The sequence below is a fragment of the Anser brachyrhynchus genome (assembly GCF_964034855.1).
Source record: "Anser brachyrhynchus genome assembly, chromosome: 1".
Lineage (NCBI taxonomy): Eukaryota > Metazoa > Chordata > Aves > Anseriformes > Anatidae > Anser > Anser brachyrhynchus.
In genome coordinates, this window is record NC_137694.1 from 91,776,391 (window position 1) to 91,792,285 (window position 15,895).

General features: G+C 39.6%; 2 protein-coding genes across 8 annotated transcripts in view; both read right to left on the reverse strand.

Annotated features, from left to right (window-relative positions):
• Positions 1-22: 22 nt before the first annotated feature.
• Positions 23-7,600, reverse strand: ABHD10 (abhydrolase domain containing 10, depalmitoylase). Its single transcript, XM_080575751.1, has 5 exons — positions 7,288-7,600; positions 4,187-4,370; positions 3,250-3,361; positions 2,178-2,315; positions 23-1,737 (listed from the first exon to the last, which is right to left on the reverse strand). The coding sequence occupies exons 1-5, from the start codon at positions 7,367-7,369 to the stop codon at positions 1,396-1,398; spliced, it is 858 nt and encodes a 285-aa protein (XP_080431877.1). The 5' UTR covers positions 7,370-7,600; the 3' UTR covers positions 23-1,395.
• Positions 7,601-7,995: 395 nt separating this feature from the next.
• Positions 7,996-15,895, reverse strand: part of PHLDB2 (pleckstrin homology like domain family B member 2) — an 80,292-nt gene continuing 72,392 nt past the window's right edge. For all 7 annotated transcript variants that reach the window (XM_080575746.1, XM_080575743.1, XM_080575745.1 and 4 more), the window contains 3 exons: positions 14,096-14,315; positions 10,684-10,769; positions 7,996-9,965 (listed from right to left, as the gene is read on the reverse strand). In XM_080575746.1, coding sequence (XP_080431872.1) covers positions 9,825-9,965; positions 10,684-10,769; positions 14,096-14,315 — 447 coding nt within the window. In that variant the 3' untranslated portion in view covers positions 7,996-9,824. The remainder of the gene's footprint in view (positions 9,966-10,683; positions 10,770-14,095; positions 14,316-15,895) is intronic.

Genomic DNA, 15,895 nt, shown 5'->3' on the forward strand with positions numbered 1-15,895 from the left:
TCTTTTTTTTTAAAAAAAAAAGAAAAAAAAAAACAGTACCCCATCAAATGCTCTATACAGTGTACTTCTGCTGCCAATAATAACACTGAAAAATACAAACCCTGTAGAAATACCTTGCCCGTGGGAGCCATAGTCTTATAAAGTGGCAACAGTGCCATCATTTCCTACTTGAAATAGCAAAGCCAGACTAAAGGCCAGCCTGAACTAATTCCAGTCTCTCATCTATGTAAGCTCCTCACTCGCTCTTCCTAAGGTATGAATGACACCATATTTTTGGACAAAAACAGCTAATCATCACATTTGCAATTCAATTTGTATACTATACGTAATCCAAAGTGATTTATGGTAAAAGAGTTATCCAGCTACCAAGTTTCAGCTGCAAGATGCTCAGGCTTGCAATTGTGCTCCTCAAACTTTCAACGCAGGAAGACACTCTTCCTAACAACTTTCAGTCCTCAGGTCATAGAAAAGAGGCAGTGATGATCTACCATCCTGTACAACCCACTTTCGAGAAGTTATTGAAGGAGTAAATGACTCATTATAGTGATCCAATTTCACTTGACTTTACACCAAGAGAACGTATTATTCCTTCAGTATTAGTCCCACAAATTAAGTATTACAAAAATCCTGCAGAAGAGGACATAAACACTCCTGATGAGCGTATTTAAGAGAGTTCTACCTGTACTTTGAGGCCCTGTGTTCTCAGGCTCTTAAAACACTAACAATGGGATTTCTGTCTACGCAGGTAACCCCGTAAGAGGAGCGTGGACATTCATCTTCGTAAAATTTAGTCTTAATCTAACTCTAAAGTAATCCAAAATTAATTTATTCCTTATGTAGTACCCCCAAAACACAATCAGGGTGTGCCTTTTACAATTTTAACACTATTTAAGAACAGTATAATCATTTATTGGAAATCTGTTTGCTATGCTTCATGTTGTTTGCTATTTCTACTAACAATAACTTTAGCAGACACTTGTGTTTTGCCTCGCACAGCTGGTTTCAGACAAAACACAAGGAAATTACAGCAAAAGGACATTAGTGAGAAGGCATCAGACATGGGAAACCGAAGCTGTACTGTACAGACCAATGGTAACAAAAAACGAACGAACATTTCAGTACAAAAGGGTAGGAAATCTGTGAAAAAAGGTTTCAGTGGTAAAGTAGAGGTTCTGAACCCAACAGCAGCACTTCCTCACACTTTGGACTATCTGTGCAAAAGCAGCATTAATAAAACACCTGTATTTACACAACAGAGGTAAGGAAACAGCAGGTAAAGCTCAGTTCCTACTGTGATTGTCACAGCCCTAGCATCATCTCGCTACGGACAGGGTTTTCTGCTACTCATGGAAAAGAGTCAGGCGTAGAGTTTGTGTCTTTACGCTACTCTGCAGCTTATACTAGTGTTGACAACTTGTCAATTAAATCATCAACGGTATTCACAAGAAGTTTGGTATCTTCCTTCTCACTCATTCGATGCTGGCCAGTTTTGCGGAGGATGACATCCACATCTTTGCTCAGGATGCGATCAGCGACTTGCATAGAGATCTGCCAGGGGACATCACTATCCTTCATGCCGTGAATGAGCCGGACAGGACATATTATAGGAATGGGACCATTCAACAAACAGTGATTTTCTGCTTCCTTAATGAAGTCGTATGTCACGGAGTAATATCCTTCCTCATTATACTTTGTTGGAAACTTCCATTCACCTTTTTCTTCTATTTCTTTTTGTGTCTACAAAAAAAAGAGAGCAAAGTATACACGACTGATGTTATGAGCTTTTAGAGTTCCTCAATTTATTTCTGTTCTAAATTCACTTAAACCTTCCTCCTTGAAAGCACAAGCCTATTCAGCTTACTGAATGTAAGCTGAAGAGGATTCAAACCCATTTTAAAACAAATAAAGATATTCTAACACTGAAATCTAACAGACTGCAGAACAACACGGATCTGACTTCATGCTTTATATGCCACAATCACATTCTAGTATTCACACCAGCTCCATCCTAGAAGCACTGTATTTTGCAGACACTTCAATTAATGTACATTTTCAACTTGCCTCCCCTACAAACACAAAATACTGGGATACTGCAATAACTGGACAGCTCAAACAACAGAATTTCTTATATGCTTGACCGATTTTTAGATTGCACAAAAGACAACCAGCAGCTTTACCTCAATGGGAAGCCTCTTAAAGGTTGTTACAACATGGTCTGCTGCTACAGCTACTCCAACTAGAGCAGCCACTTTATCTGGGCGTGCTATCGCGGCATGAAGCATCAGCCATCCACCTAAGCTGGAGCCCACCAGAATCTTAAGAGAGAAAAAATAAGATGTTATTTTATAGGAAAAAGCCTTTTTTTCCCCTTTAACAAAACATCAGCTTTCATCTTGTTTAACTACTTAAACCTTGGGTATAATCCTGCTGTCCTTACCCAGGCAGAACTGCTGTCACCTCCAGTGGAAATTTTGCCTGAGTAAGCACCACAGAATCTGGAATTTTACTATTTTTGTTTGACATGGCTGGTTATTGCTCTCTGAGACTGAAACACTGTAAACAAAATGAGAGTTGAAACAATTCAGTATCACAAGCATGCTTAGTTTCCTTCTTAAAATAAAGGCACATCATAAAGGTTCAGTGCAGTGACAGAGGTCAACAAAAGCAATTCATAAACAAAATGCTTTTAAACACAATACTAGGTTTTCCCAGGTTGCAGAAGATTAGGTTTCTTACAATCATTTCTGAAGTAACTGAAGAAGCCAAATGCTGCTTTTGCTGATTTTTTAAGCTATTTTATCATACAGAGTACCTAAGCTTTTAACAGTCCTGTAAACCTTTCAGTTAATGCATCAGCACTGGGACAAAGCCACGCTTCTCCATGAGGAGGGCTGCGCAGCACGGGAATGGTTCCTTGCTGCCTGTTAGTTGGAATCTTCACCACAAACCCTTCCCAAACCTCCTGGTAGAAAGCCAGGGCTGACGTAACCCATTGTCAGTGACAGCCCTGCTCCAACAGCCAGCCTCCGTGAGGTCCTGGCAACCCACCTTCCCATGATGCTGTCATCGACCTGTCTGCAAAAGAGGCCCCATGAACATGACGTTTCAAATGAATCAGCTTGGAAGTGACCAGGTGGAAGCTGTTAAAGAAGTGCTACTCTTCCCTAGACCTACTATAGCCTCTTTTTGATTATATGTCATTCCATCTCGAGGAACTAAAATATTTTATATTTAAAAACAAAACATAACCTGTGGTCCATCTGTAAGTTCATCCAGTATACACAGAACATCTTTTCTCCACTTCCCAATTGTACACTCCTCAAAGTTACCACTTGAACTTCCACATCCTGTATAATCAAATCTGAAAAAGTAAGCATCAAAATGAAAGTCGTAGTACTGTCTACAGCAGCACAGAGGCTAAAACTGAACGGTGTTGTTTAATAAAAATTAAACACAGGACAACATACTGCACTGAGTATTTTCTTACTTGGTCCTGCGTATCACTAAATATCACCAGAAACCACATGAAAAGAGGTTTAGATACACCTATGCAACAAGGAGAACGTTTCATGTAACAATATCCAAATTTACCAGGGTATTTCCCATACTACGAATTTGATAAGCTCTCTGTAAGCCAAAAAGCATCATACTTCAATTTAGAAGTATAAAATCTCTTCCAAATGCTGTATCAAATTGGGAAGACTTATGAAGCTTAGCATGCAAGCTAGCCTATCAAAGCAGAATATCAGCAAGCACATCCGTGTTCTTCTGTAGGCACAGAAGGCACTGAACAGCTTAGTAATATTTGGTAATTAAAAAGCATGCTTTATAATGATAGTTTAGAAGGAAAAACAGAATTCTGGGCGCTACAACTAACATTTCTAAAGGTTTTCTTTCTTCTTCAGTGTTGTGTCTGTAGCTTTAATGTAATACACAGTGCTGGCTAGAATACAGAAATTTATCACAGAATCTTCTGAATTTCTCTCAAAATACATTCTCATGATTTATCTCAGTTCCTCAACTGACAGAAAGCCTATGTCTGAAATGCAAAAAAGACACTCATTAGCTTGTGTACAGCACAGCACGCATTCAACCCAAACACCGAAGTCTACATGTTTTTGTTAAACCCCCCTCTCCCAACCTATGACAGTTGTTTCATTTCCTCAAGAACAACACTTTAATGTACCTGACGAAGGCATGACCTAGAGAGCTGCAGAAATCCTCAAGGGCAGTTGCTTTCTGACCATTCATATTGGAATTAAAGCCTGGAAGGAAAATAACCCCTGGATTCCTGCCTTTTAGTCTATGGTAAGCTAGATTTGGTCGATCTGGTCGAGTCAAAAAGCTGACTGATGACTTCTGCCTGCAAACTAATAAAAACATTTGTTTTAGTATAATCATCAAGATAACGCTGACAGAAATGCTAACGTTTTATAAAATTAGAATTCAGGAACTGTGTACATATCATGTGAAATTAAGATGCTTAGGCTCAAGAGGAAAGAAAAATAAAAGCGCCTCCTACACTTTTCAATGACTATAACTTAATGACTTGAGGTTGCTCAGTACTAAAGCCAACCATGCAAGGAGTCCACTCAGGAATTAGCAAAGTGGCCAACAGAAGACAAATGCTAAGATTTGCTATACTTCATTTGTCCCCATGTTCCATACCATCTCGAATATTTCCTCATCTCACATGAAGTAACAGCTTTCTCATCCACTCAAACTTTTTATTTTTCCTTTTTTTGTATTTCAAGAGTGAATTTCAAAAAGATTAATTTTGCACCCAAAGTACTGTGTGCGATGGTAAGTTTACAAGTACACGAGATGTCAAATTTTCATTAAAATTGCAACAGCAGGTCAAAACTTCAACTGCATCAAAACCCCAGACCCACCAGATCTATGCGGGAGCCATACAGCGGGGAAATCCCAAAGTGGGAATTTGGAAAGAAGCTTCTGATTTTACCTTTTCCAAGGTGAACATTAGCTTTGTTCAGAAACAAATAAAGTAAATAACATGCAGCCTTTCTCATTATACTATCCACAGCCATTTCTGCCTAAGTTAAAAGATTGTTGCTAGTAACACTGAAAATTAACAGGGTGATAAGCTCCAAGTCAAGTTACTTAACACTGCCATCTAAACAGCAGTTTTTTCCTCAGACATGAAACATAGAAAGTTAAAAAAAAAAAGTATTTTTTAATGTGTGTATTTAAACGTATGTAAATACAACATAATACATTAAACACACACCATAAGGAGAAAGAGTGGACCATTATAGATCTATGATTTTCTTATACATCTCCTAAAGAGGCACAGATATCCCGTCACGTGGATTTGTTCATTCCTGCTGGAGGGGATAAATTATACCAGTATTCAGATTGTTCTACAGTTATCCAGAATGAAATATCACTCTGAGAACCTAATATTTTGGAAATATTTAATAAAATGCAAGATCATTTAGTTCAACTTCTGTCAAAGTGACCTGTAACATATTATTAGACCCATAATAATAAGCATTTTTCCCATCGGTGTACTGGGAACTTAAAATTGCTTTGTTTTGGTTCAAGATAACAAACCAGACATATTTGAAAAGAAAACACTAGGTTGGGCTGTTATTCACATTAATAACCATCCAAAAATATAGTTTCCACCAAGGAAAAGAGATTAACAAAGGAAACACTACCAAACGAACACAATACTGAATCTCAGTGGCTGCTATAGTATTTAATCTAGTCTTAGCAGTAAGTTTTATCTTTACTACGGGTGAAGGTAAGTGGTTTATAGAGAGGTGTTAAGAGGAATTAATCCACTCCATTATCCCACTCAGCAAGATTAATTTGTTAAACTGAAAGCTTGGTCTAGACTTCTGATAAGACTTTGACACTCTTAATTCTTGGGTTAGAAGAGGCCTGGTTCTTGAATGCTGCTAATCAACAGTAGGGTACAGAGCCTGCACAGCCCCAGATGGTATAACAGGCCTTCCTGGTGGTATAAACATTGGGTAAAACACTGCAAAAACAGGCCTTGACAGCATCACATCACTTCACTGTTCTGCTGCTTTCTCTCACTATCAGAGAGATTGTATTCAAGCTTTTTTTTTTTTTTTCCTCCATTGCACATGCACTTTGCATTTGCACATGCAAAGGTACGTGCAGAAAAGACAGCATACAGTGAGCGTTTGGTGTTCTACTCTAATAGAAATTATCCCATTTGAACTAGAGATTAAAACCACTAAATCTCTCATGAAAAGATGGGACAGTTCTTTATTCTACCAATGCACTGATTATTATGAAGGGGAATAAACACCACAAGAGAAGTATATTTATTTAGATGCATTCACCCTACAACCTCTGGTTCGTGTGTGTTTCTGTAAGTACGCCAGTCACTTCTTCACCTGTCAGTAAGAGGTACACCAAGAATTGCTACACCTCATAGAAAAATGGGTTAGGAGTATTGGTCCCTCCCTTACGCCTTGATAACCATCTTGGAAGTGATTAGGTACAACAGGCCAACATCCTGCAGCACTCTGGAGGTGTCCTCAAATTGACACTGGGCAGGGTTTAAACTGAGCTACAAACAGCTGCTGTCCAAACTATCTTGTGAACTAGTCTCGTGCACTTGACAAGTTACTCTAAGTGCATCGGCAGTAACGCTAACCCGAATAACCCAAAAACCTAAAGCAACCTCCTCAGCCAGCCCATCAGAGAGCCCACTTCACTGGGGTTGCACTCTAGAGTCGAAGCCATCAATAACTGAAGAGCTATCCAGTAATTTCTCCTCCTGATTTCAGTGACAGACCTCGGGAAGAGCAGGGGAGCACTTGTGGAGGGTGCATGGTGGTATCTAGTACCAGAAGCCATGTATGGACAGCAGACGTTAACTAGAGGAAGGCACAGGATGCTTGCCCGATGCTATGAAACTCTATTCCTTCCAAAAACTCTGCAATTTGAGTTACGACTCGCAGCAACCACGACTGACAGCTCAGCCGCCCATCAAAGCCGAAGAAATCCCCAAACACCCTGGGGAACGCCCCAGCACTACCACATAGGCAGGGCCTGGAGCAGCAGCGGGTGAAGGCAGCTCCGCCGGGCAGGGGGCTGCCGGCTGACCCCAGCCCGCTTTGCCCCTCACGATCCCCCCGGCACTCCCCGCCATCTCGGGGGAGGCAGCGCCCGCCCGCCCCTCAGCGCACGCCCCGAGCCGCCACGACGACGCAACCCCCGGCCCTCCCGCCTCCGTGCCCGCCCAGGGCCGCGGCCAGCGGGGCTGCCCGGGGGCTTGTGCCTTACCAGCGAGCCCCGGCGCCGCCCGCAGCGGCTGCCACAAGCCGCCGGCCCCCCGCAGCCCCCGCGCCGCGCCCATGGCCGCCATGGCGCAGGAGCGCGCATGCGGCGGCGGCCGGCAAATGGCGGCTGCGTGACGGGCCTGCCGCCGGCCCCGCGGCTCCTGGCAGCCGCTGCGGGGCGGAACGTGCCCGCCCGGCCCGGAGGGACGGCAGGGCAGGGCGGTGCGAGGCCCCCGCGCCTCCTCGCTTCGGCTCTCCTGCGCCGACAGGGGCTGGGCTCGGGGAGCAGGTGCCCTCTCTGGGGAACGATCGGGCCCGAGGCAGGGGAGGAGTCAAAAAGCGCCGGGCTTCCACGGTGGGGTGGTGGCCGCTTGCCCTTGAGTCACCTCCTAGCCGGGTATTAGGGAAAGGGGGAGGCCCCTGAGCAGTTCTTGCTTTATAATATCCAAATAAATGCCGCAGCCAAGGCTGGTGATATGTTTCTCAAACGGGGAGGGTCATAAAAATGAGGAGCGTGTTATATAATACACCTATGTACACCACAGTCCCCACTCATAATTTCACTGCCATCTAAAAATTGTTTTCAGTAGCTCTTCTACGGGGAAACACAGGGAAGGGTAGCATTTTTACTGAGAAACACAGACATGCTTGTTCAAGTGTATACAACATTATTTGAAAGACGAGCACAAACACAGCAGGATAAAGAATCGAGTGAATGTTTAAAACAAGTTTATTTTTAAAAATGTTTATTGAAATGCCTTCATCGCATCATGCAGGATACAAAAATCATGATTAGAAAACCTTTATAACCATACTTAGAATTAAAATCAAGATACATCGGGAAAAAAATAATAATTATATAAAACAAAGCAGTTCATTTCTGATAGTGTTTTAAATCATTAGATTACAAACTGTGATCTGCACAGATGATACCAATTACCTCGCAGTAACCCTTCCTTCTTTCATGATTCAAGTCAAAACTGCCATGTCATGCTAGAGCAACCGTATCACCTGCGTATGCCACAAAGAAGAATTCATCCCATTCGTTACAGATACAGGGTTTAAATAGGATAACAAAAATATTTTGCCAGCATACTTCTATTCTGCTTACAGTTTTTAATTTGCTCCATCAAAAGCCATTAACTTTCCATCAAGAAAAAAAGTCTAATGTGCTTTTTTTTTTTTTATTACACAAACCACATGGCACAAGTTTTGATTACTGAAATAAAACCTCTTTAAAGTCAGAGCATAAGAGACTTCCTTGACGTACAGTTCAATTACATAATTGAGGTTTTGCAATATTACTCAAGGACTTGGACGTGATTCTTGATTCTAAAATGGGAGACCACCATACCCTCCATATTTTCATCGTTTTAGGAGTCCCTAAACCCCTGCTACTTAATAGTTTCAGGGTTTTTATTCATACACTGCTTAGTGTAAACTCTTAAGAATTTGTCAGATTCTATCTGACAGCATTATTCTGTGCAGATATGCTTTTAAAAAATCTCCTGGGCTGGAAACTTGACTTCAAAGAATTTAGATAGATTTTAGATACTTTGATGCTGGCTTCATGGGGACCAAAGTTTGCGAGGTTTCAATAGAGCATTCACTTGGCACAGAGTAAGATTAGAACCACATTAGATGGGACCTGACCACATAAAATAAAATTGCTGCAGGATCCAGAATCAGCTCATTCTATTCGATGTGGAGGATTAAAAAAAAAGTCCTCCTGATGACAAAATTAATACATGTGTTTCCATTTCATAGCCTTGTGGATAAATCCCATCTTTATAAAGCTGTCCTTCTCTTTTTTCTTGAGCTCCATAAATACAGACTTGAAACACACAGTTGGTGTCACTGTGTGATTAAACACACAGAATATTGTAAAATTTAATTACTTTAAAAATCGTGAAGAGTTTTGGCACTGTCTCCTTACAGAAAGTTAAGTACAACTAACACTTTGAAACATTACAGTAAGGGAGTCATGTAACTCTTTGGCTCTGTTGTAATACTTAGCTACTAAGGCAAGAATTGTGTGTACCTTAGGGCTGCTTTTTATTTATATTTTTATAAAATACTTGACTAAAAGTTTTAAAAAGTTACCTAATCATCTATAAATGTCAAATGCTGCATATTAAAATATATGCTATTACACTTTTTTGTTCCATTACTAGGATTTTTGCATACTGATGAGAACACACACATTTGTAAACTTTATGTAGACATGCTCTACATAACAGAATTTGTACAAAATTATCATTGAATCAAGATGTAATTTAAGTTGCCTGATTATTCATTTTGGAGCACTATGATTTTCTCAACAGCCTTAGCTCTTTTGCTTCGATAAAGATCAATTAAAATAAGTAACAAGTCCCCCTTTTCAATGCATTTATAAAACTTTCATTTTCAGGTTTTGTGTGCATATCATAAGGAGGCTATTTCAGACTATTCACTGGTATTTTACGCAGCTTTTCAGATTTTACTACATATGGCTAACTTCATATGTTCTGTTATTGCAGTATGCCCTATTGCCCCATTTTGTTATAACATGAAGTGGGTGTAGCCTTCTGCGCCTGTAACAATAACATCCATCCATATCCTCATGGCTTCTGGCGTAGGAGCAACCATATAGTATATCCGGTCGTGTGTCTTAACACTGAAAGTGAGTAGTGGGTTGGGACTCTAAAATAAAGCAAAAAGAAGCAGAAAGAAGGTTATCAAAAGAATGAAAAATCAAAGCCATTTATTAGAACCAGGGATATCATTGCTTACAGGGAGATTCAGAACAGGGTTAGGGAGAAAGATAAGAATGCAAAATTTGGAAGGACTGCATCCAACATTGCAGCACTGGGGACAGAGATGCATTTAAAGTATTTGCATCTAGAATCAACACTTTTAATGACATATTTTCAGTAGACTATTACACAACCACTGCCTCCAAATTGTTGCTTCATGCCCAAACAATTAACTCCCCTTGAGCAGGTATTATGTCCAGCAGTCAAAACCACTTAAGCTTTCACAAATCCATGTGCCAAGGATATATTCAGGTCATCTCCATTATATGTGCGGCAGGGGCTGCCATCAGCTGCAAGTAGCAGCTAACTCCCTCCCTGTGACAGATGCATACAGCCATCTCTTGATTTACCAAAGCCACTGATTTCAGTGATCTTGCCCATGGACTAAAGAACTCCTCACAGCAAATGCCATGGGGGACCGTCTCTGCTTTCATCAGTATAAAAGAACAGTGTTAACAGCTACTCTGGCTTCATCTTCCTTTTCTTCCACCCTGTTTTTGTTTTGTTTGTTTGTTTTAAAATAATGTTAGCTCTCCCGTTAATGTTACAGCAGCTAGCATACTTTGGGTACTGCCATATAATACTCAGGTAAAAAGAAAGTTTACCTTATATGCATTCTTTAGATGATCATAATAGACTTCTTCAATAGCTTGAAAATAAATTACACCTTTTAATTTAGTTTCATGTTTGTCTGAAATGGAAAAGAGAAAGTTACATTTTAAAACTGAAATGAACAACACTTGAAGAAGCAAAAGGCTAATTTGCATTTCTACATATGTTCAGCAGATTAAGTTACTAGATTAACACTTCTGCTTGTGAAATCCCCCCCAGAAATTTTCAGCATCTCACCAGCTGGATGGTTGAGTTAAAAGAGATGTATTTCCTACTTTAATTTGCCTTCTTCACGGCCTTGCTTCCAAGGAAATAAGGCTTTTGCAATTTTCTCATCTGTTTTTAAGTCAGTCCCTCACTGAAGCATTTAAACCTTTTGTCCAGTATTAGCCAACAGGGGGAAGAGATGTCTCTGAGATAAATCCAATCTTCCAATTACATGAAAACCAGCCAGACTTCAGATATTGCTAAAGTACTACATCATAGCTAACAGATTAAGACCCACAGTTTTTCTTCAAAGAAAATTATGAAAAACAATTTTGAAATACAGTTTGATAGCAAAAGCTTTACATTAGAATATCATTTGTGCTTATACTTATTTACAAATGTTTCCTCCTGTTCTTAATAATCTCCCATAGTCTCAAGCTAATACTTAGTATTCAAATATAAGGTTACCAGGTCATGGGCAAGTTTCTGTGAGCTCTGAGACACGAAAAAGTTTACAAGGTCAGAGTTCCTGTGCACCAGCCTCAGCATTGTAATTGTCTGTGACCATTTTCCTACTCTGCGACACCCAAGGTAAAAGCCGAATTAATTAGCCATAGTTTGCCCCTTTTGCCAAAGAGACCCTTCCAAAGCATAGACCCTCTGAAGAAAAGAAGCGCCAGAGGTAATAATGACTGAATGGACAGTTAGCTGAGGGAGGCTGTTCATAAGCAGTAGCTTGTACCCAATGGAACAGTGTTTGTGGCACCGATGTCCCACTGCAGCAAAGCTGAATCTTCGCACTTAAGTTCTGATATCTACACTGGAGACGCAGCTGACAATCTCCCTTGAAAGGAAATGGAAAGAAGTGGACACATGCAGGGTGTCGATTCTAAACTATTTTAGGTATCTACTTGCAAGAGATCTCACATGTGAAGTTCCAGCCTAAGAGTCCAAAAAAAGTTTCAAGTCATCTGTAGCTCTTATTAGGACATTTTAAAAAGAAAAAGTTTAAGAAGGTTGGTTTTCCATATGGCCCGCACACGGCCTCTCATTTGGCATTTATTTTTCATACGTAGACCCAATCAGGAAAGACAAAATATTACTGCGTGTTGTATCTAGAAAGGAGGATGAGTTAAAAAAGAATTTGAAGTCTGGCTTTACATATAAAGTGGTGCCTTAATCCATGACAGAGAACAGTCCATGGCGTATGGGCCACCAGAGCACACCATGCTTGTCTTCTGACCCAGCATCAGCTAGTGATTCACTGGGGCAAGGAGAATACGGACCATAAACTTAGCACTCAACTATAACATTTCACAAGAAAAAGGAACAAAGACAGATAAGCATCTCAAATATCCTCCGCTTTCCTGCAGTGTTAAATAATCCCAGCGGTTGTTAAGGAAAATCAGAACTGCATGTGATACTGAAGGGCAAACTTCCTCCAGTACTCTTGTATCTGGGGAATATAATGCCTTTGACCCCAAGTTAGTATCGCCTCAACAGTGGATAGTCATCTAAACAGACATCTTAGACAAACAGAACATCTTAGTCTGATGACAGATTCTGCTGTCGTTTTCAATTCTCATGACCTCAGCTTACATCCCATCAGTAGATGTCGTCAGTTTCCAAAGCATCAGATGATGGCAAAAAGAAATTCCATAGACCAAATGATGTCGTGTTGGGAATCTCCCTGCCAGCCCATAGGGGACCAGTAGAGGTATAAGATTACTACATTACAGCATATGCTATACAGAGCTGAATACAATACTATACAGCAAAGTATACTGTCTGTGTACTAGATTTTCAGATTTTAGCCTAAGGTCTTCGGTTTAGTAGACTTGCAGAACTAAAGCAATATACCGGTACATTCAACTTAGAGTTTAATTTTTCTGAACGTACAGTACCAAAATTTATTTTGGAAGTTACTATATATTTAAAGATCTGGACAAATCCTCACTCATTCAGGCAGCTGCATTTTTGCTCAGCTCTTACAGAATTCTCATGAAACTGTTTTTTGGCTGGAGTCCTTGAGACATTATGAAAAGTTTTCTTTGGTAATTAAAATGCATTATGGAAGCTGTACTGCACTCAAAACCAAAACTGTTAACTAGTAACACAACTACTTAAAAAAAAATCAGTACCATATGAGGACACTACTGTATGTTACAGGCCTTGCTAACCAATATACCAGATGTTAAGAACAAAGTAAAAAAGAACGTTTGCTTCTCACATTCTTCACAATGTTGTTGCAAACTAGTAAGAAACAGTCATTTTATACGTAATGAACTCAAATAATGTATTTTATAAAGATGGAGCTAGCAATGCCCCCCATCAATTTTAAGTTCCTCATAACTTTCTGGAAAGCAGTAATGTCATAAAAAGAAAGGGAACAGTTTGGGCTTTTTGGTACCAGTTGTTTTCTTCTGCTTCTTAGCAATTACCATTTCACTTATGCCCCTGTCTGGCCTCGCCTAACAATAAAAATTCACAATGCAAAATCATTTTTCTGGCTTCCTCTGAAACTTGAAAATCAAACTATGTATAGACTTGCACAGCTATCTGTAAGACATACAAATTTTTAAATTTCTAATTTCTGGTTTTGACCTGAGTTAACAACATATTGCTTCTAATGGCTCCATATATCACATTATAACACACTTCAGTCTACAGAAAACTCTTGAGTATTACTTGTTGTCCATTTTGAAATTTCTTAGACTCTCAAAATATGGCAAATGCAAAAAATCTACTTCTCTGTATTAAATATTCTGAAATACTTTTCAGTATATCAAGTGATGGGACTACAGAAGCATTTGATTTAATGTTTATGATAAGTATCATAAATTTTACTCTTTTATGATGGGTACAAGAAAACGTTCCGTCACTGACGGAAGTATATCATATTTAAAAATAAACTAGGTGGAGCCATTATTCTATGTACTAGAAATATTGTGATTTTTTCTTTTCCTTTGCTTTTCCTTGTTCACATCTCCCTTCATCTGTTATGCACTGTTGTATCCTTTCTGACATTAGGATTAAACAGTAGGGAAGAGACTGCATCAATCCTGAAGGCATATGTAAAATACAAAATAAAATGGAACTGTAAGCTTTATTTGGGACTCGCTACATCTTCATCTCTCAATCAAGTTGACAGGAAAATAAGAGGGGCAGATATAGCCTAACAGCGATCCTACAACCTACCTGCATAGTATGTAAAAGTTCTCTTGTTTCTGTCAAAAACAAACCATCGTTTTTTCCATGTCTTAATTTTCCCTCCCATCTTAATCAGAAAGCCTCGGCAGGTCTTCTCTGTGAGGGAGACGTGGTAACAGGTCTCTATGTTGTGACCGGCTGTTTCAATGTGACTTCGCAGATCAAAGTCTTCCTTTCTAATGGGCAAATAGCGAGTCAAAGGACGAGCCTGCAATAAAGAAAATAAAATCATTATTTTAACATAAATCTTAACTTCTCTTTCACTCCTTCTGCTACAAGGTCATAATTGCAAACAGCCCACATATTCTAAAACGATGGTAACAAAAAATAAACAAGTTTTGCTGCAGCCATTGTTTTCTTTAAATTAAAGATTCTGAAAAATTACTTTTACAAAGTGTATGCACCTTAGTAAAAATGAAATTAGAGCATGAGAATTTCTTGAAATCATCAGTTGATGAGCTGGCAAAACAGGGGCCACAGCACAGAAAGGTTGTTTTAGAACTAAAACATGAATTGAACATGAAAGGTGTGTTGCTGCTTCAGGTGAAGCATAAGGACTCGTATGGTGTGATGTTAAGCAAACCCTTTACTTTTCTGGGCTAGATACTAACTATGCATATCTAACACTAATATTTTATTGTTACATGTATCTTAATGACAAATATAAATAATAAAAACATGCTATTAACTGAAAATTAGGAAGAAAGAGTGAACTGTAACCCTTATTTTGTTTTACAAAGGTTGTTGTAAACGAAATAGAATTACTTATGAACTAAATGAAACATGGTATCTGGTTCACAATCAGCAATGCAGCACAGAGAGCTGAAGCACATCCCTCTGCAAGAGACAGCTAAGCAGCACAGGAAACGGTGCCTCATTCTTGATACCAGTTCAGGACTAAGTCTGCATCAAGCCAAATAGGATAAGTTGGGAGAACAAGTAGGAGTGATTTAGGACCTCTGCCAGCTAAAGGGAGCATGCCTGTTTTCTGTGCCTGAGGGGATCTAGGCACAAAACCTCATTTTAAATGTAGAAAACAGGTCTCCCAAGGCTCCTGCTGCAGCCAGGGCAGACAGAGGCTACAACACAGGGCTATTCAGAACAGAAGCCTAATTTAGGTGGCTCTGAATGACTTGTGAAAGGACTATCTCCTTCCTCCGTTTCTTTTTTTCCTGTCTCTCTCTACACTGACTTCAGAGAACCTGGAGAATCTAATCTGCCCCTGCACCATGCCTAAAGTTAGCCTTTTAAATACCACTGTGAGTCACAAATCTAAGGGACTTTCTCTCATTGCATTCTCAAGAATCTCTTCGTGCAACGGGAGCTATGTTGCCTGCAAGAGCTCTTAACACCCTTCTAAAATTATGCAGTCCTGTATGATACAAGCTGGAACTAGCTTTGGCAAGTGCAAAGATGGAGTTACTTCCTCTAGTTGACATTTCTTAGTGTCAGGAAGTGCTGGGGAAAAAAAAAGTCTTGAAATTGGGTCTAACAATACAAAGGAAAGAAAAAAGTTAATAAAAAATTGTTGTTCTTTCTGAAAGGTATGTTTTGTCTTCCTGCCAATTCAGTCTTCAGCCTCTGCTAAGTCTGCCAACTAGCAGTAACCGATAGGGCATTTTGTTACAACACATCCACGCTCCAATTTCACATAAGGATATAAGCATGGCATTGTTGTTTATGCCATATTTGAGTTGTCATTAAAATTTCACAGACACAAAGACCGTATTCAACTGAAGTATACATACCATTTAACATTTGGTTATTTCACTTTATTATGAAAACAAA